The sequence below is a fragment of the Amia ocellicauda genome, chromosome 19, assembly GCF_036373705.1.
Source record: "Amia ocellicauda isolate fAmiCal2 chromosome 19, fAmiCal2.hap1, whole genome shotgun sequence".
Lineage (NCBI taxonomy): Eukaryota > Metazoa > Chordata > Actinopteri > Amiiformes > Amiidae > Amia > Amia ocellicauda.
In genome coordinates this window covers 5,720,540-5,741,782 of record NC_089868.1, presented here as the reverse complement: position 1 = coordinate 5,741,782, position 21,243 = coordinate 5,720,540, and the positions used below count along the sequence as shown (strand labels likewise).

The window sequence follows — 21,243 nt, the reverse complement described above, 5'->3', positions numbered from 1 at the left end:
TGATAGAAGAGCAACTTTGACTGAAATAACCACTTGTTACAACCGAGGTATGCAGCAAAGCATTTGTGAAGCCACAACACGTACAACCTTGAGGCGGATGGGCTACAACAGCAGAAGACCCCACCGGGTACCACTCATCTCCACTACAAATAGGAAAAAGAGGCTACAATTTGCACAAGCTCACCAAAATTGGACAGTTGAAGACTGGAAAAATGTTGCCTGGTCTGATGAGTCTTGATTTCTGTTGAGACATTCAGATGGTAGAGTCAGAATATGGCGTAAACAGAATGAGAACATGGATCCATCATGCCTCGTTACCACTGTGCAGGCTGGTGGTGGTGGTGTAATGGTGTGGGGGATGTTTTCTTGGCACACTTTAGGCCCCTTCGTGCCAATTGGGCATCGTTTAAATGCCACGGCCTACCTGAGCATTGTTTCTGACCATGTCCATCCCTTTATGACCACCATGTACCCATCCTCTGATGGCTACTTCCAGCAGGATAATGCACCATGTCACAAAGGTCGAATCACTTCAAATTGGTTTCTTGAACATGACAATGAGTTCACTGTACTGGACTGGCCCCCACAGTCACCAGATCTCAACCCGATAGAGCATCTTTGGGATGTGGTGGAACGGGAGCTTCGTGCCCTGGATGTGCATCCCACAAATCTCCATCAACTGCAAGATGCTATCCTATCAATATGGGCCAACATTTCTAAAGAATGCTTTCAGAACCTTGTTGAATCAATGCCACGTAGAATTAAGGCAGTTCTGAAGGCGAAAGGGGGTCAAACACAGTATTAGTATGGTGTTCCTAATAATCCTTTAGGTGAGTGTATATAGTGTAGTTTATTTTACATCAGTATTTTTAGGGAGTTTTTGTTTTCTAATGACAAATTAGTATTCTCAAAAATGTGACCTGGTTTCATGTAATGTTTTCAGAAGAAAGATGATATACATGTAGGCTACAATGTCTGCAATGGATATCTAAAACAAACCAACGAAAACAAAATAGGCACCAATAGTTAAAACTGCATTTTAAAATCTGATAACACTGAGTTTTAAGTTTTTAATTTTCAATTGAAATCTCACAATTAAAATTAAAGATACTTGGAAAAGTTGGATGGCTGTAGATATGGATTGATTAGATGCCAGGCTTCCTTGGCCTTTTGTAGGTAAAAGCCAGCTCTGGTTTCTTCCCATATTAAGTTGAAGACCATTGTTCATTTCCACCTGTCTTTTCACCAAGCTGCTAATTTCTACCTTCAGTCTCGTCTCTTTCTATAGAACTTCAAACTATTCCTATTTCTCTTCTACAAATTGATAAGTTATGCTTTCCCCCAGGTCCCCAACTGCCTGCACTTGCTCTTTCTCCTCTCCCTACAGTATTGGAATGAGCTGCTAATAGAACTGCACAGTCCTATTGCCTTTTGATGCCTTCAGAAAATGCAACCTTTTACTTTACATGATATGCACCATTCCAAATTTCTTTTATACCTTAATTTGTTTTTACTTTAGTCTGTAGGTTATTTTTTCTACTGATGTTACCTTTGTCAGATATCTAGACCATTGTATGTTATTGTTCTTGAAACCACACAAAATGCCTTGAATACATGTCTGCTAAGTCAGGGGAATACCACGTAATGGTATTTTAATCAAGCATATGTGACTTTTTTTGTTTGTTTAACTGAGAGTGGTGTTTGTGAGAGTGGGTTCGTTAAAAAATGCTGGAACCCCTTTCCTTACATTCACTTTAATTCAAAAAGAAAACAGAGAAAATAATATTCCTTAATGTTAGTTTTTTAAATTTGTTTATTGGAATTGATATACGTTACAAAATAGAGTAAGATGTAAGAACAAAGGCAAAGTTAACAAATATGACAATACAACAGTGGAAATTTGAAGACTACAGAGAGAAGTCACACAGCCATTGATGGATAGGCCCTATATAATTTTTTTATTTGACTGTTATAATACAGTACGTATTATGTTTGAGTTGGGAGCAGGAAATTGTTAATTTAATTATGGAAGTCAGGTTTTGTATATGGTAATGGGATAAATCATTGTGTCTATTGTACTTGTGTGTTGCTGTTTTGAGGCCACGATACACTATGAAATTTCATCTGATTTGATCTGATTTCACTCATTCGGATTTCATGAAATCCAACTAAATCGAACACATTTGGATTTCATGAAATCCAAATGCGTGAAATCGCACGATTTCATTGGGCGAAATCAGATCAAATCGTAATCGCAATCACACACTATATAAAAGGCGTTTGGTAGTGAGACTACATGTTGAAGTTTGGAGTTTTGAAAGAAAAAAGCAAGAAAGTATTTACACTCTTGATCTTCTATCTGTTTATGCATATTTAGTTATGGCAAACAGCCTACCCTGCAGCTTTAACCATGCTTTATATATGTATATATACATCTACACTCTGTGTTTGTTGCAGAAATTAATGAAAACAGTACTAGTTTAAGTATTAGACTTTGCAAAAATAGTTGTCTAACATATTTGTTCAAAACCTGAACTTTAATATTTTTGTGATATCTAACACTGAAAGTGTTACATTGTTTCATGTGTACATGTATTTACACAAAACTGAAAATGATTGGTATAAGTTACATCCAAGCACTTTTTTTTTTCTTTTCTAAACGGGTACACTACAGTCAAAAAACATAGATCAGTGGTTCTCAAACTTTTTTAACCAAGTACCACCCCTGATCAAACCAAAGCATCCAAGTACCACCTACAAGTCACCTTCTCATAGGAACCACAGAAAATCATGATCATGATCGCACGCATGCACATGCACAAATAATAAAAATAGCACTGAGCACTTACCATTTTAGAGAGAGGGGTGAGCCTTTTTAGCCTCGGAAAGCTTTGCAATGTCAGGGATGAGGGCAGTGAGCTTTAAACGCAGATCTGGCTCAGCATTCTTTTTGTTGCGATACTTTGTCTTGATTGTAGTGAGAGCAGAGAAAGCTTTCTCGCAAAGATAGGTAGTAGCAAAAGGCATCAAAAACCACACACCCTTTAATGAGAGGTCTTTGGATCCAAGAAGTTCAACATTGACAGTTGTTTAAATTCTGATATCAAAGTATCATCAGATGTTAACTTGAGCAACTTCTCCTGCACAGGACAGATCCTCAGGTATTCTCATGACATCAACAGTAAAGGGGTTTCTGATCCACTTTGGTGTGGCCTCTACTGGAAAATACTCTGATAACTGTTCTTCCAATGACAAAAGGTACACAACAATCACATCACAAACTGCAGCATGAAGTGCCACACCATATGTGTGCAGATGGTTCTTCAGAGTTGGGAAAGCTGTTAACAGTTTTATTAACAAAAAGCTCCAGCTTTTTCTTCATAGCAGTGATCTTGTCATATGCATCAAAAATTGTTAAAGAGAGCCCCTGCAGTCCCATATTCAGCTCATTCAAACGTGAGAATATATCAGCCAGGTAGGCTAATTGTACCAGCCGTACTGGATCATCAAATAGACTTGCCAACGGAGATTTCTGGTCATGCAGAAACATCTGTACCACGGAGTGCAGTTCAAAGAGCCTCATGAGCACTCTGCACTTTGATAACCATCTCACTTCAGTATGTAGCAAAAGCTGCACATGTTCACTGCCCATTTCATTACAAAGCACACTGAACAGACGTGAATTTAATTGGTCAGGCTTTGATAAAATTCACTACTTTGATAGTAGAGTCTAGACTACCAGTGCCTCGCGGTGGGTGCTGCAGTGCGTCCACTTCATATCCAGAGCGACCTCTCTAATCCAACTACACCACTGTGTTGGCCTGTCATCGCTCTTGCACCGTCTATACAAACTCCGACACAGTTTTTCCAGTTGATGCCATTCTCTTCGATAATTAATAAAAAAGGAAAATATGGTCCCCTGTAGTTCTTGTTGGTAGCAGCTTACAGAACAGAAAGTCCTAATGGAACATGCCCTCAAACTCATATCTAATATAAACCTGCATATTGGTCAAATCAGCGACATCAGTAGACTTATTGTAGTGAAAAGCATCTGCTCATCTTAATGTGCTCTTTCAGAATACTTCTGACATCATCTGCCATATCAATAATTCTGTGAATTACTGTGTCATTCGAAAGGGGCACCAGGTCGAGCTGTTTAGCAGCTTTTTCTCCGCACACAATATGCGTCAGCTCTTTTACCAATGGTAAACAAAGTTCTTTAAAAATATTGTGGGTCTTACCTGCTTTAGCAATCCACAGACTACCATGGTAAGATGCTTCTTGGGCTTTGGAAACTGGACTAGCACTGTTCATTATGGTGGACTTGCGCTGCTTCGGATGTTTAAGTTCCCTTTGGAAAAAAATCAACAGGCTTATCCTTCAAGATCGCATGTTTCGTGGTTAAGTGCCACCTCAGATGCGCTGGCTTCATGCTCTCATTGCTGAGAATCTCGCAGCACATGACGCACTGTGGTCTTGGCTCTTCCTCCTTCCAGGTGTAAGTAAATTCCAAACTTAGATAATTTGGATTGTACTGCCTTGTTGCCGTTTTCCAACACTTGCTAACACCAGCAGTGCTGTCTGTATTGGGTTCACCATCAGAGCTAGTGTCGGTGACTTTTTTTTTTTTTTTTTTTTTTAATTATTCTCCTCGTTCTCAACATGTGTGTCTGATCTATCGGAGCTGGGATCAGTCCTCTTGGAGTCTTGTCCTTTCAGCCATGTTATAATAGTCAATATTGCTGCAACCTACTAACAAAACTTAAAGTGCATCTGGTAGGGCTGGGCGATCTCAACAAAAATCAGTATTGTGATAAGTGCACCCAATTACCTCGATAATGTATATCGCAATAACTTTGTGTTAAAAAAGGCTGAGTACAATTGTGCCATATTCCAATGCAGTTAAGACATTCTGCTAACTAAATTCATGTAATTAACATTAAGAAGAGGACAATGCATAATCAATCAACTGTATTAAACATTTGAAAGCTACAAATAATATATAAATGAAACGCAAATGAAGCTTGAAATAACTAGGCCCACTGTACGGCTTACCAATTCACAAGTCACTGGCAAGGAAAACCAAAATGTTACCCTTTTTCTAGTTTTATAGTTGATTTGAGACATATTAAAAATGTTGCCTCCAGTACTGAAGACTATCTTATTGCAAAAATAGAGGGAGACAAAAGTTCAGGCTAGGGGCTGTGTGAAATCACCAGAAATAAATATTGTGATAAGTGACCACATCAACCTTGATCACCATAAATCCGCAATAAGGTTATGTATGAAAAAAGTCTGTGTATAATTGTGCTATTTTTCATTGCAGTTATAACCTTTGCAAGCTTAATCAGTTTAACATTAAATAAACAAACATAAAAACAGGACAAATGCAAAATCAACTTTATTTAACATGTAACTTTTCATACTGGAATAGAATATATATATTAGGGCTGTAACGATACACAAAATCCACGGTTCGGTTCATACTTCGATATGTTTTTTTACTTTTTTTTGGGGGGGGGGGTGGTGAATAAGAAAAAAAGTTTATTTATTAAATCACCAATAGGTTCAACAATTTGGAACACTAGAAGAACAGGATAGATTGACTTAAACACTAAATAACAAGATTTAACTGTTCACATAAACTAATAAGGAAAATAAATAAGTAGTGATAAATAACAAATAATTTTAAATTCTCTTCCACACTCTGAGGTAACAGGCCAGCTGTCTGTGCTGTAACCCATGAACCATGAACCCATAACTTTTCTCTTTGTGAACAGTACTCTTCAGAATTAAACAAAACTAAATAATAAAAACATTTATGTGTAAGTAAGTAAGTTTTTCTTTAGGAACACCATCATGTCCACAGTGTCTGGTGAGAGGCTTGCTCTCTGTGCTGTGATGATGTCCCCTGCAGTGGAGAAAACTCTCTCACTGGGCACAGATGTGGCTGGGACTCCAAGGTAACGTTTAGCCAACTTGGCTAAATGCGGAAACTGGCTCTTATTGTCCTTCCACTACATACAGTGAGGGGAAAAAAGTATTTGATCCCCTGCTGATTTTGTACATTTGCCCACTGACAAAGAAATGATCAGTCTATAATTTTAATGGTAGGTGTATTTTAACAGTGAGAGACAGAATAACAACAAAAAATCCAGAAAAACGCATTTCAAAAAAATTATAAATTGATTTGCATGTTAATGAGGGAAATAAGTATTTGATCCCCTATCAATCAGCAAGATTTCTGGCTCCCAGGTGTCTTTTATACAGGTAACGAGCTGAGATTAGGAGCAATCTCTTAAAGGGAGTGCTCCTAATCTCTGCTCGTTACCTGTATAAAAGACACCTTTCCACAGAATCAATCAATCAATCAGATTCCAAACTCTCCACCATGGCCAAGACCAAAGAGCTGTCCAAGGATGTCAGGGACAAGATTGTAGACCTACACAAGGCAGGAATGGGCTACAAGACCATCGCCAAGCAGCTTGGTGAGAAGGTGACAACAGTTGGTGCGATTATTGGCAAATGGATGAAACCCAAAATAACTGTCAGTCTCCCTCGGTCTGGGGCTCCATGCAAGATCTCACCTCGTGGAGTTTCAATGATCATGAGAACGGTGAGGAATCAGCCCAGAACTACATGGGAGGATCTTGTTAATGATCTCAAGGCAGCTGGGACCATAGTCACCAAGAAAACAATTGGTAACACTACGCCGTGAAGAACTGAAATCCTGCAGCGCCCGCAAGGTCCCCCTGCTCAAGAAAGCACATGTTCATTGGCAAACTTCAGACGGGCCTGTACATCTGAATGATTCAGAGGAGAACTGGGTGAAAGTGTTGTGGTCAGATGAGACCAAAATCGAGCTCTTTGGCATCAACTCAACTCGCCGTGTTTGGAGGAGGAGGAATGCTGCCTATGACCCCAAGAACACCATCCCCACCGTCAAACATGGAGGTGGAAACATTATGCTTTGGGGGTGTTTTTCTGCTAAGGGGAAGGACAACTACACCGCATCAAAGGGACGATGGACGGGGCCATGTACTGTCAAATCTTGGGTGAGAACCTCCTTCCCTCAGCCAGGGCATTGAAAATGGGTCGTGGATGGGTATTCCAGCATGACAATGACCCAAAACACACAGCCAAGGCAAAAAAGGAGTGGCTCAAGAAGAAGCACATTAAGGTCCTGGAGTGGCCTAGCCAGTCTCCAGACCTTAATCCCATAGAAAATATGTGGAGGGAGCTGAAGGTTCGAGTTGCCAAACGTCAGCCTCGAAACCTTAATGACTTGGAGAGGATCTGCAAAGAGGAGTGGGATAAAATCCCTCCTGAGATGTGTGCAAACCTGGTGGCCAACTACAAGAAACATCTGACCTCTGTGATTGCCAACAAGGGTTTTGTACTAAGTCAAAGGGGTCAAATACTTATTTCCCTCATTAACATGCAAATCAATTTATAACTTTTTTGAAATGCATTTTTCTGGATTTTTTTGTTGTTATTCTGTCTCTCACTGTTAAAATACACCTACCATTAAAATTATAGACTGATCATTTATTTGTCAGTGGGCAAACGTACAGAATCAGCAGGGGATCAAATACTTTTTTCCCTCACTGTATATCCCACCCACTGACTGTCGAATAGAGAGACACTTAGTATTATTCACTTCACCTGTCAGTGGTCATAATGTTATGGCTGATCGGTGTATTTTTAAAATAAAATAAATATTTTTTCAATATGTCCAGATTTCTACATTTGATAATCTGGTCAGTCTATGTAAGGCTCTGTTAGATATTGCAACAACATTTCAGTGCAAGGTTTTTTTAGAATGCATTTTTACCCTTCATGTCTCGCATTCAGTTACTGGGCAGCTGTACCTAATGAAAATTAATGGAAACGCAGACAGCAATGTTTCTGTGTATGGGTATGACCCGGTGATGCCAAGGTGCACCTAAACGTGGCCAGAGGAAACTGTGTATAACATCTGCTCCATGATTCGCAATAACAGCAAGTTGTTTTTTTTCTTTTTTCATTGAGACTTGTACTGTGCAAACTAACGTTATCCAAATCACTGCACTATTGCACACAGGGTATGCTGTATCTAATTTACGACAACTTGGCTATTCAGTTCCCACTGATGATGAATGCTTTTTGAAAGAGAGAGAGTTAGGTTGCAATGCTCAAGCTTTGAGGTTGCTTTGAGCGCTGTATGGCCTTGGAAGCATATAATGAAATTACTCCTTTGAGGATTGGTGAAAAAACAGCATGAGGGTCTGGTCTTCTGCTGATATGCTCTGCTGTGGTGAGACGGAGCTTTGACATCTCAGAAAACCTCCCATTGATGATCATTGCTTTTTTCTATTCTGAGAACCAGGTTTGCATTGCAATCTAACATTTTCATTAATAGAATAATTTCATTAAAATGTCATTCTTCTTCAGATAATGTTACATTTATTACAAGCAAGATTAAGCAATGTCTGTGGATGTTTTAAATTTATTTTTTTCAACTGTAGATCACGTGAAAATATCTGTGATATGATTACACTTTTCAGAAAGCTTGTTTCTGCACCAAAGACTGATCCTAAAATTCGAAGCTGTAGGTATTCATGGTAATGTGAGTAGATGGATTATGAACTGATTAATGTATAGGAAACAAAGGTCCTCAATAAGAGGAGTTGCTAACTGGAGGTAGGTGGTTAGTGGAGTTCCACAGGTATCAGTATTCGGGCCTGTGCTTTTTCTAATCTATATTAATGATCTGGATTCGGGGATAGTTACCAAACTTGTCAAATTTGCACATGATACAAAAACAGGTGTCTCAGCAGATACAATCTCGTCAGCACAGGTAATTCAAAGGGACTTGGATAATATTCAGTTGTGTGCTGACACCTGGCATATGAAATTCAATGTGGAAGGTATTAATGCAGGTAACAAAAATGTCCACTATAATTACACTATAGGAGGAATAGAACTGGAAGAAGTAACATCCAAACAATGTGGGGAAGCAATGAAAAGGGCAAACAAAATGCTAGGGTATATTGTCAAAAGTGTAGATTTAAATTTAAAACAAGGGAAGTAATGTTAAGACTGTGTAATGCACTAGTTAGACCTCATCTTGAATACTGTGTACATTTCTGGATAGATCAACAGTACCTCTCTAGCCCAGTGAAACACCACCTACAAATAAAGGTTCACATTGTATATATATATGCATATACACTCACCTAAAGGATTATTAGGAACACCTGTTCAATTTCTCATTAATGCAATTATCTAACCAACCAATCACATGGCAGTTGCTTCAATGCATTTAGGGGTGTGGTCCTGGTCAAGACAATCTCCTGAACTCCAAACTGAATGTCTGAATGGGAAAGAAAGGTGATTTAAGCAATTTTGAGCGTGGCATGGTTGTTGGTGCCAGACGGGCCGGTCTGAGTATTTCACAATCTGCTCAGTTACTGGGATTTTCACACACAACCATTTCTAGGGTTTACAAAGAATGGTGTAAAAAGGGAAAAACATCCAGTATGCGGCAGTCCTGTGGGCGAAAATGCCTTGTTGATGCTAGAGGTCAGAGGAGAATGGGCCGACTGATTCAAGCAACTTTGACTGAAATAACCACTCGTTACAACCGAGGTATGCAGCAAAGCATTTGTGAAGCCACAACACATACAACCTTGAGGCGGATGGGCTACAACAGCAGAAGACCCCACCGGGTACCACTCATCTCCACTACAAATAGGAAAAAGAGGCTACAATTTGCACAAGCTCACCAAAATTGGACAGTTGAAGACTGGAAAAATGTTGCCTGGTCTGATGAGTCTCGATTTCTGTTGAGACATTCAGATGATAGAGTCAGAATTTGGCTTAAACAGAATGAGAACATGGATCCATCATGCCTTGTTACCACTGTGCAGGCTGGTGGTGGTGGTGTAATGGTGTGGGGGATGTTTTCTTGGCACACTTTAGGCCCCTTAGTGCCAATTGGGCATCGTTTAAATGCCACGGCCTACCTGAGCATAGTTTCTGACCATGTCCATCCCTTTATGACCACCATGTACCCATCCTCTGATGGCTACTTCCAGCAGGATAATGCACCATGTCACAAAGGTCGAATCATTTCAAATTGGTTTCTTGAACATGACAATGAGTTCACTGTACTAAACTGGCTCCCACAGTCACCAGATCTCAACCCCATCTTTGGGATGTGGTGGAACGGGAGCTTCGTGCCCTGGATGTGCATCCCACAAATCTCCATCAACTGCAAGATGCTATCCTATCAATATGGGCCAACATTTCTAAAGAATGCTTTCAGCACCTTGTTGAATCAATGCCACGTAGAATTAAGGCAGTTCTGAAGGCGAAAGGGGGTCAAACACAGTATTAGTATGGTGTTCCTAATAATCCTTTAGGTGAGTGTATAGGACAATGGAAAAGTTATGTTAAATGACTGTGTAACTACTGTTATGTTATGAGTTTGAGATTGCCAGCTTCATGTGGAGTTTTTTTTTTTTTCTTCACCTCAGTACTGCATTTTCAAACTAGGTTCATGGTCCTGTTTAAATGGAAAATGGTTTAACCTGAGAAGATGTCAATCTTCTTTCGGATGCATGAGGAATGTGCTTTGCAGTGTGTGGAAACCTCCATGAGAATTACAAAATTACTTTAATTTCTTTGTAGTACATTACTATATTGATTTAGCTTCCTTAATGGTGACATCTTGTGCAATACAGAAGCAGAGTTTTACAAGGTATTGCACTGATGGAGATCTTAAAGGAAGATCTTTTCTCTTTCTTTTTAGGCATGCACTGGCATTGACAACATTGCAGAAGCCATTGCCCTCTTGGAACTGAATAACTGGGACTTAGTGGTAAGTCAGTATCCTCCTTTTGCCTGAAAAAGCCTCACACCATCTACAGACAGAATAATTTAAATTAAGTTCCCAACACAGCATCCAAACCTCATAGATTTGTTATGAATGTTTTGTGAATTTCCATAGCGTTCTGAAAAACGGACCCACTGTTAACCTGGATTCTTTAAAGCCATCAAAACTTGTGCTTTAATAAGCTTTAGTAACAATATTCAGAATTGCAAATTCACTCTGGGTTAAGTATTTCAGTAACAACAATACAGTAACATAGTTTTCTTTGAATAATAACTACTTTAAATGCATCCAAAGTGCAGTTAAATGTATTAAGACTGGGTTTAAACATTTTTTAAAAATCTATATAAAGTGAGTATTTCATATTTGGCCCTCTCAAACTGGCAGTACTATAAAACCCGAAGTGAGACAGGAAGGGACATATTCAAAACTCAGATATCGTGGATGTTGCAACATTTATCCCCCCCTCTTTATCAGGCAGTGATTTATTGGATTCAATTCCAAAATATTCTGTAAGGTTAGAATTTCCACAATTAAAAACAAATATAATTCTGTTTTAAAATATTATTAAGTGCTCCATGGGCCCGATTATTCAAACTTCACACAATTTCCACGCTAAATGTGTGTCACGCCAAAAATATGCGACTTTGGCCAAAAATTTAGATATTCAAACGTGGCACAAATCTTTTCACGACTGTTTGATAAAAGCTAGTTAGCTAGCTAGTTAGTTAGTGATGTGGGGTCACTGAATGGTTTGAGTATGAAAATGATTAATCATATGCTATTGCCTTCGCTGTCACCAGATCTCAACCAAATTGAACACCTATGGGAGATTTTATGCTGACATGTTAGACAGTGCTCTCCACCACCATAAACAAAACACCAAATGAGGGAATGGTGTTCCATCCCTCCTGTAGAGTTCCAAAGATTCCTAGAATCTATGCCAAGGCGCATTGAAGCTGCTCTGGCAGCTCTTGGTGGCCCAACACCTTACTAAGACACTTTATGTTGGTTTTTCCTTCAATTTGTCGTGTGTGGTTTAAGTCCAGTGAATAATCTGAAATGGTACAAAGGTAAGCTGTAAACTGCCAGAAGTTAAAAAAACAAAAACAAAAAATACCTGAAAAATAATGTTTCAGAGTTATATGCTGTTACTACACCCTCTTAAGCATTATTTGGCACTATTTATACACTGAATTCCTACAATGCACATATCGTTTAAAAGCTTATTCTCTTGGCTACCAGCGCTTTTCATTCTCAAACGCATCCGATTTACAGTTTCCACGTCAATCTTATGAGGTAATACGAGGAGATTTCACCCCATGCTTCCTGAAGCACCTCCCACAAGTTGGATTGGCTTGATGGGCACTTCTTACGTACCATTCAAGCTGCTCCCACAACAGCTCAATAGGGTTGAGAGCTGTCCACTCCATTATAGACAGAATACCAGCTGACCGCTTCTTCCCTAAATAGTTCTTGCATAGTTTGGAGCTGTGCTTTGGGTCATTGTCCTGTTGTAGGAGGAAATTGACTCCAATCAAGCGCCGTCCACAGGGTATGGCATTGCAAAATGGAATGATAGCCTTCCTTCTTCAAGATCCCTTTTACCCTGTACAGATCTCCCACTTCACCACCACCAAAGCACCCTCAGACCATCACATTGCCTCCACCATGCTTGAAAGATGGTGTCAAGCACTCCTCCAGCATCTTTTCTTGGTCTGTGTCTCACAAATGTTCTTTGTGCTTTTCCACCAACATGGTGCCTGTGCTGGTTCCTGGAACCAAGGAACCCGTGACATCAGGGGTTGGGGGGTGGGGTAAAGCTGTCTCCACAAAAAGTTATTTGCTGGAGTTCAACCGCCATTTTTAAAATGCCAGCAGAGACGCGAGCAATGAGGAGAGTTTTGATTAAAATTGAACTAAATCAGCAGCAAACGGTGGTCTGTCGAATAGAGAGAAACTTAGTAACATTATGGTCTCACGAGGTCAACTAACTACTTAGGAGTTGTCAAATGGCAGCAATGAGAAGATGACTGAGCTCACCTTCTGTGAAAGGAAAGACGTGTTACAGCAATATTATGATGATGGAGAGTTAATGCGATGATATAGATTGGACAAAAATGTAATATTGTGTGTGAATGAACTAGTCATTAACTGGTCCACTGTTTCTTCTGCCACTGGCAGAAATGTGGTGCTACGCCGAATTCAGTGTTCCTACGAATCATATGTCCCTGGTTGGTTTGCGCATAATAATTTAGGGCGAATCACACAAAAAATACGTATTTTACAGTAAGAGAAGTTCAAATGCACAATAACTTATGTGCTGCTGAGTGCAACTTTAACTATGTATGTATATACAGATTGATAATCACAATGTACATGGAATACTTGCGTCCTAAAAGTGTAACTAATTTAAACACATGAAGAAACACAATTTGCATTGTTGTTGTTGCTGCTGTATTTCAACAATTGCACAAACATAATCACTGCCGCGCAGAAGCCCTAAACTCGCTCTGTTTGCTGTTAGCAGCAGAGCTGTTACAGTGATGTGCTTTGCGCAGTGAGCAAGCAATCACACGCCAGCAGAGTGCTGACAATGTATTATTGTTATGTACACTGCTCAAAAACATTAAGGGAACATGTAATCATCACAGTATAACACCAAGTCAATTTAACTTCAGGGATATCAATCTGTCCAGTTAGGAAGCCTAAGCGATTGTGAATCAATGTCACCTGTTTTGGTGCAAATGAAAGTGACAACAGGTGCACTGGAGAGGTAACCGCAAGACAACCCCCCCCAAAAGGGAATGGTTTTGCAGGTGGTGGCCACAGACAATTCCTCTCTCCTAACCTTTCCTGACTGATTATTCTCTAGTTTTGCATTTTGCTAGTGTCCTTGTCACTACTGGTAGCATGAGGTGGTACCTGCAGCCCATTCAAGTTGCGCAGGTAGTCTCACAGCCCAGCACCGTGCAGCTCGATTGGCATTTGCCAGAGAACATCAGAATTGGCAGGTCCGCCATTGGTGCCCCGTTCTCTTCACAGATGAGAGCAGGTTCACACTGAGCACATGTGACCGATGCGAAAGGGTCTGGAGATGCCGTGGTGAACGTTATGCTGCCTGCAACATCATCCAGCATGACCGGTTTGGCGGTGGGTCATTGATTGTCTGGGGAGGCATATCCTTGGAGGGTCGCACAGACCTCCACATGCTAGCCAACGGTACACTGACTGCTGTTAGGTACCGGGATGAAATCCGCAGACCCATCGCCAGACCTTACGCTGGTGCAGTGGGCCCTGGGTTCCTCCTGGTGCAGGACAATGCCCGGCCTCGTGTGGCCAGAGTGTGTAAGCAGTTCCTGGATGATGAAGGCATTGATGCCATTGACTGTTCCCCAGACCTGAATCCAATTGAGAAATTTAGGACCTTATGTATTGGTGCATCCGACGCCGACCAAGTTGCGCCACAGACTGTCTAGGAGCTCACTGATGCCCTGATCCAGGTCTGGGAGGAGATCCCCCAGGACACCATCCGCCGTCTCATCAGGAGCATGCCCAGATGTTGTCGGGAGTGCATATAGCACGTGGGGGCCATACACACTACTGAGTCACATTATGAGTTGCCGTGATGAAATTCACGCAAGTTGGAACAGCCTGTGATTTCAATTGTTTACTTTGATTTTGGGAACACTTGGTGAGGGCAGAGCACGGCTTGTTTTGGGGGTATTTGCGGCGCAGTCATGGGCAAATCAATAAACAGTTGGATGATCTCAGGTGATGTTAATGCTATCATGGTTTGATGGCAAATTCTGCTTATTGATGAAGTCTGTGATGATGGTCCCAAATCATTGTTGCATTGTCTCTGTTGCCAGACACCACAACAATGATCTTATGTTTTGAAAGTCACCCTGGATAAGGGCGTCTGCTAAGAGATGCACCAGTAGCATAGAGTCAAGGATGCGCCTTGTGACTCCTATCATATGCTCCCAGCTGCCCCCCATGTGAGATGAATGTGAAGGGTTGAAGACCCAGGTGCATTTTCACTCAGGTATTCTTGAACCTGCTTGTCACTGCAGGCCTTTGACTCAATCCTGAGCTCCTTGCATGCACCGACAAGGTTAGTTCCGCAATCAGACCTTATTTGTTTCACAGGTCCCTGAATGGAGAAGAATCTTCTCAGAGCATTAATGAAGCTCGATGTGTCCATCGACTCTATAACCTCAATATGTATGGCCCTGATACTCATACACGTAAATACAGTGAGGGGAAAAAAGTATTTGATCACCTGCTGATTTTGTATGTTTGGCCACTGACAAAGAAATGATCAGTTTATAATTTTAATGGTAGGTGTATTTTAAGTGAGAGACAGAATAACAACAAAACAATCCAGAAAAACGCATTTCAAAAGTTATAAATTGATTTGCATGTTAATGAGGGAAATAAGTATTTGACCCCTTTGACTTGGTGGCAAAACCCTTGTTGGCAATCACAGAGGTCAGACGTTTCTTGTAGTTGGCCACCAGGTTTGCACACAGGGAAGGAGGTTCTCACCCAAGATTTGACAGTACATGGCCCCGTCCATCGTCCCTTTGATGCAGTGCAGTTGTCCTGTCCCCTTAGCAGAAAAACACCCCCAAAGCATAATGTTTCCACCTCCATGTTTGATGGTGGGGATGGTGTTCTTGGGGACTTGCCTCCTCCTCCAAACACGGCAAGTTGAGTTGATACCAAAGAGCTCGATTTTGGTCTCATCTGACCACAACACTTTCACCCAGTTCTCCTCTGAATCATTCAGATGTTCATTGGAAAACTTCAGATGGGCCTGTACATGTGCTTTCTTGAGCAGGGGGACCTTGCGGACGCTGCAGGATTTCAGTCCTTCACGGCGTAGTGTGTTACCAATTGTTTTCTTGGTGACTATGGTCCCAGCTGCCTTGAGATCATTAACAAGATGCTCCCGTGTAGTTCTGGGCTGATTCCTCACCGTTCTCATGATCATTGAAACTCCATGAGGAGGGATCTTGCATGGAGCCCCAGACCGAGGGAGACTGACAGTTATTTTGTGTTTCTTCAATTTGCGAATAATCGCACCAACTGTTGTCACCTTCTCACCAAGCTACTTGGCGATGGTCTTGTAGCCCATTCCAGCCTTGTGTAGGTCTACAATCTTGTCCCTGACATCCTTGGACAGCTCTTTGATCTTGGCCATGGTGGAGAGTTTGGAATCTGATTGATTGATTGCTTCTGTGGACAGGTGTCTTTTATACAGGTAACGAGCTGAGATTAGGACCACTCCCTTTAAGAGAGTGCTCCTAATCTCAGCTCGTTACCTGTATAAAAGACACCTGGGAGCCAGAAATCTTGCTGATTAATAGGGGATCAAATACTTATTTCCCTCATTAACATGCAAATCAATGTATAACTTTTTTGAAATGCGTTTTTCTGGATTTTTTTATTGTTATTCTGTCTCTCACTGTTAAAATACTCCTACCATTAAAATTATAGACTGATCATTTCTTTGTCAGTGGGCAAACGTACAAAATCAGCAGGGGATCAAATACTTTTTTCCCTCACTGTAGCACTGCCCAGCATTTGCTATACGCAAGTCCCCCTCTTGTGCGACGTGAAGTGACTGTCCAGGGTCCAAATACATATAACCCTTGTTGAATGCCTCTCCGTTCCTCTGGGAAGGCATCCTGTTATAGACTGAGAATGACAATGTTCTTGGCTTTATCCAATAACTCTTTTGTGCAGGGTTTTTTGCAGATATGCCAGCCCTTGCAGCCATTCTCAGCAGTCTCTGATTTGGAGGTGGCTCAGCAGATACAATCTTGGCAGCACAGGCTATTCAGAGGGACTTCGATAATATTCAGTTGTGGGCTGACACCTGGCAAATGAAATTCAATGTGGACAAGTGCAAGGTAATACATGCAGGTAACAAAAATGTCCACTTTAATTACACTATGGGAGGTACAGATCTAGATGAAGTATCGCATGAGAAAGACTTAGGAGTCTATGTGGACTCCTCACTTTCTCCATCCAAGCAATGTGGGGAAGCAATAAAAAAGGCAATCAGAATGCTAGGGTATATTGTCAAAAGTGTAGAATTTAAAACAAGGGAAATAATGTTAAGACTGTACAATGCGCTAGTTTGACCTCACCTGGAATACTGTGTACAGTTCTGGGCACCACACTTCAAGAAGGATATTGCTGCTCTAGAGGCAGTTCAGAGGAGAGCAACCAGACTTATTCCAGGTCTGAAGGGAAAGTCCTACTCGGAGAGACTGAGGGAACTGAACCTTTTCACCCTGGAACAGAGGAGACTACGTGGGGACTTGATCCAAGTCTTCAAAATCATGAAAGGCATCGACCACATCAAACCAGAGGAGCTTTTCCAGATCAGCAGGGACACACGCATCCGGGGACACAAATGGAAATTGGGCTTCAAGGCATTCAAAACGGAAAACAGGAGACACTTCTTCACACAGAGAGTAGTCACAATCTGGAACAAACTACCCAGCGATGTGGTTGAAGCTGAAAGTTTGGGAACATTTAATAAAAGTCTGCATAGGATTCTTGGATCACTTAGATATTAATGAACACCAAACGAGCACGATGGGTCGAATGGCCCCCTCTTGTTTGTTAACTTTCTTATGTTCTTATGTTCTTATCATCCAAGATGGCATATGTTCTGATCTTCTTTTTGGGATGACCCCTTGGGTAAACATTCACGAGGCAGATTTTTGAACAAAATCTTCTGCTTGCGCAGACCTCATTGCATGTGGAGGTAACGTCTGATGAAGAGGCTTGTCCATCTTCCTCCCCGCCGTGCTCTGTGGAGGGGCTGACTTCTTCTTTCCTAATCCAAGGTGCTGGTCCGGCATGAAGAACTGCTATATGTCTGTCGCTGTCACACTCGGAGCACTGTAAAACCGCCTTGCAGTTTTTTGCTTGATGAGTGGTCGAGGCAGAGCAATGGAAACAAATAGAGTTCTCCTTTTGGAAGCTTTTCCTTTCCTCCAGGGGCTTCTCCCTAAACCCTCTACATTTCCGGATGGTGTGTGTTTTTTTGTGGATAGGGCACTGTCTATTAGGATCCTCACTGGACTTCCTGTGGTCATCTTTGTGGAGAGTATTGCCCAACTCTATCTTGTGCACTGCAATTGGAGTTCTGGCAGGTCTTGTAGAGAGCCTCTCTCCCTTTGCTAGCATTGGGGTAGACATCACAGTGGTAAAGCTAGGGTCATTTCTCATTTTTGCTTCATTTCTTCTGAAACTAGAGATGAATGAAAAAGGAGGGAAACTAACACAGTGATCCTGTTTGAATTTACTTCCCTGCAACATCCATTTCTCTTGAAGCCCAAAAGGCAGCTTTTCCAAAATAGGGGCAATGCCACGTGCAGTGTCATAGAAGGAAAGGCCAGGTAAGTACCCATCTGTTTTCGCTGCTTCTACCTCCAGGAGCAGGTCTGCTAGCTCTCGAAGACGTCTCGGATGTCTGTTTGTAATTTTAGGGAAGCATTGAATCTTGTTGAAGAGAGCTGTCTCCATTGCCTCAGTAGAGCCATAGCACTCTTCTAGCCTAGCCATGTTGAGACTGACGGCTGGATGGTTGATGTGAACTGACCTTATTCGTCTAGCATGCTCTGCTGATTCTGTGCCCAGCCACTTGGTTAATAGATCCAGCTCCTCACTAGGCTTCAGTTTAGAGCCCTTCTATAGCATTAGAGAATGTAGATCTCCATGCCCAGTAGTTTTCTGCCTTATTGTTGAACTTCCTGAGTCCAGCTATTAGCAGGTCACGGCGGGACAAGAATTTTGCAAGGTCAGACACTTCTGAGTGTCCTAGTTGGGATTCATGGTGTTTGGCGATGGGCAGTTGATTTGAATCCCTTGACCATAGTGGCTTGAATAAGGCCTCCTCAGCGCCCACTGAGTGGTTTCCATGTGTTTGTGAGCTACGTGGCTTATACTCAGGGTGAGGCGTGTTCCCTTCAGGCCGTCTGACTGACTGAGATTGGGGTTGTGGCTGTTCAATTAACGCTGTGTTATTCGTAAACGAGCAGAATTTGTCATAAGATGAGCGCTCAGCAGGTCTGTTAAGTGCGGGACGGGAAATGCGAGACTGATGGGAGGCAGCTGGGAGTGATGCTTGAGGTTTGGTTTCATATGTTGTATCTGCCTCATTTGATGAAGGCTGATGGCTGTCGCCGTGGGCGTAATGTTCTTCGACGTACCTCTTAGTCCGTTCTAATGAGTGGTGGGAAGAGGTTGGTGTATTGACCCCAGATAATTGCTCCACATTTGCTATGTCCGCAGCCGACTGCAGTATTTCAGCCTCCACCAGGGCTGCTTCTGCTTCTCTTTCTTGATCTAGCGTGGCTTCCATTCGTTTCCTCCACCTTGAGCTGAGCCTTTTTGACCTCAATCTCCCTCTGAACAAATGAGGCCCTTGTCCGTGCAGCCTCAGCCTTGGCACGAACCTCCAATGCAGCCATTCTAGCTGAGGAAGAGTGTGAGCACACCGACCTTGTCTCCAATGCTCTGTTCTTCCTTAACTGACATTGTGGAGCTGTCAGTACAAAGGGCCTTAGAGCAGGTTTGAAATCCAATCTACTGGAACTGTAATTGCAATTGACTGTCTTTTTACTGTTCTGCCCTCACTAAGTGTTCCCCTACAAAGTTAGACAGAGAGGTAAACTCCTTCCAGAAACCACCCAAGTGAATGTTGATTCCAGGGGTTTATTTGCACACCACCACACTCTTGTGCAGCAATTGAAATGGAGTAAAACTGAAATAAACAAATACAAACATATGCTGTAATACATTGTATGAAAGTGCTTCAAGTAACACAGCATAATGGCATGTAATACTAAATTACCCTGTAAATAGTTATATGTAAACTATTCTGTATAAGTGAATACTATGTAGATAAGCACAAAAACTATTAACACGTGTTTCTCAAAATGTGAAAAGGCGGCTATAGTAGCCTACTAGAAAACTGTGATTCAGTACAAGTTGTAAACAGCAACAGAAGCAAACGCTAAGATAGTAACTATTTTAACATGAATACTTACAGACAGTGCCTTCTAACAGCAAATACAAAGGTTAAACGGGATTGTTTTAATCAGGAATGAGTGTACAGCTTTCCTTTACCACAGTGGAAATTAAAAACAAACAAAATGGCTTCCACTAACGGGCAAAAGGAATGGTTACTATAGAAACCAATACTAATACTTTGCCTACATACATACATACATACACACACTACCGTTCACTATATATATATATATATATATATATATATATATTTTTTTTTTTTTTGAACGGTTGTGTGTGTGTGTGTGTGTATATGCATATATAAGATATAAGAACACAGACACTGGACAGAGGAAGATTGGAAAAAATTGTATGTTATGGACAGACAAATCTAAATGCATATACACTCACCTAAAGGATTATTAGGAACACCATACTAATACTGTGTTTGACCCCCTTTCGCCTTCAGAACTGCCTTAATTCTAAGTGGCATTGATTCAACAAGGTGCTGAAAGCATTCTTTAGAAATGTTGGCCCATATTGATAGGAGAGCATCTTGCAGTTGATGGAGATTTGTGGGATGCACATCCAGGGCACGAAGCTCCCGTTCCACCACATCCCAGAGATGCTCTATTGGGTTGAGATCTGGTGACTGTGGGGGCCAGTTTAGTACAGTGAACTCATTGTCATGTTCAAGAAACCAATTTGAAATGATTCGACCTTTGTGACATGGTGCATTATCCTGCTGGAAGTAGCCATCAGAGGATGGGTACATGGTGGTCATAAAGGGATGGACATGGTCAGAAACAATGCTCAGGTAGGCCGTGGCATTTAAACGATGCCCAGTTGGCACTGAGGGGCCTAAAGTGTGCCAAGAAAACATCCCCCACACCATTACACCACCACCACCAGCCTGCACAGTGGTAACAAGGCATGATGGATCCATGTTCTCATTCTGTTTACTCCAAATTCTGACTCTACCATCTGAATGTCTCAACAGAAATTGAGACTCATCAGACCAGGCAACATTTTTCCAGTCTTCAACTGTCCAATTTTGGTGAGCTTGTGCAAATTGTAGCCTCTTTTTCCTATTTGTAGTGGAGATGAGTGGTACCCGGTGGGGTCTTCTGCTGTTGTAGCCCATCCGCCTCAAGGTTGTACGTGTTGTGGCTTCACAAATGCTTTGCTGCATACCTCGGTTGTAACGAGTGGTTATTTCAGTCAAAGTTGCTCTTCTATCAGCTTGAATCTGTCGGCCCATTCTCCTCTGACCTGTAGCATCAACAAGGCATTTTCGCCCACAGGACTGCCGCATACTGGATGTTTTT

The 21,243-nt window shown here is 41.6% G+C and overlaps 1 protein-coding gene across 1 annotated transcript in view; it reads left to right on the top strand.

Annotated features, from left to right (window-relative positions):
* The window catches only part of faf1 (Fas (TNFRSF6) associated factor 1), a 252,547-nt gene that overhangs the window by 15,281 nt on the left and 216,023 nt on the right, over window positions 1-21,243 (top strand). Inside the window, exon 2 of the mRNA XM_066691639.1 lies at window positions 10,796-10,864. Within this exon, the coding sequence (XP_066547736.1) occupies window positions 10,796-10,864 (69 nt within the window). The remainder of the gene's footprint in view (window positions 1-10,795; window positions 10,865-21,243) is intronic.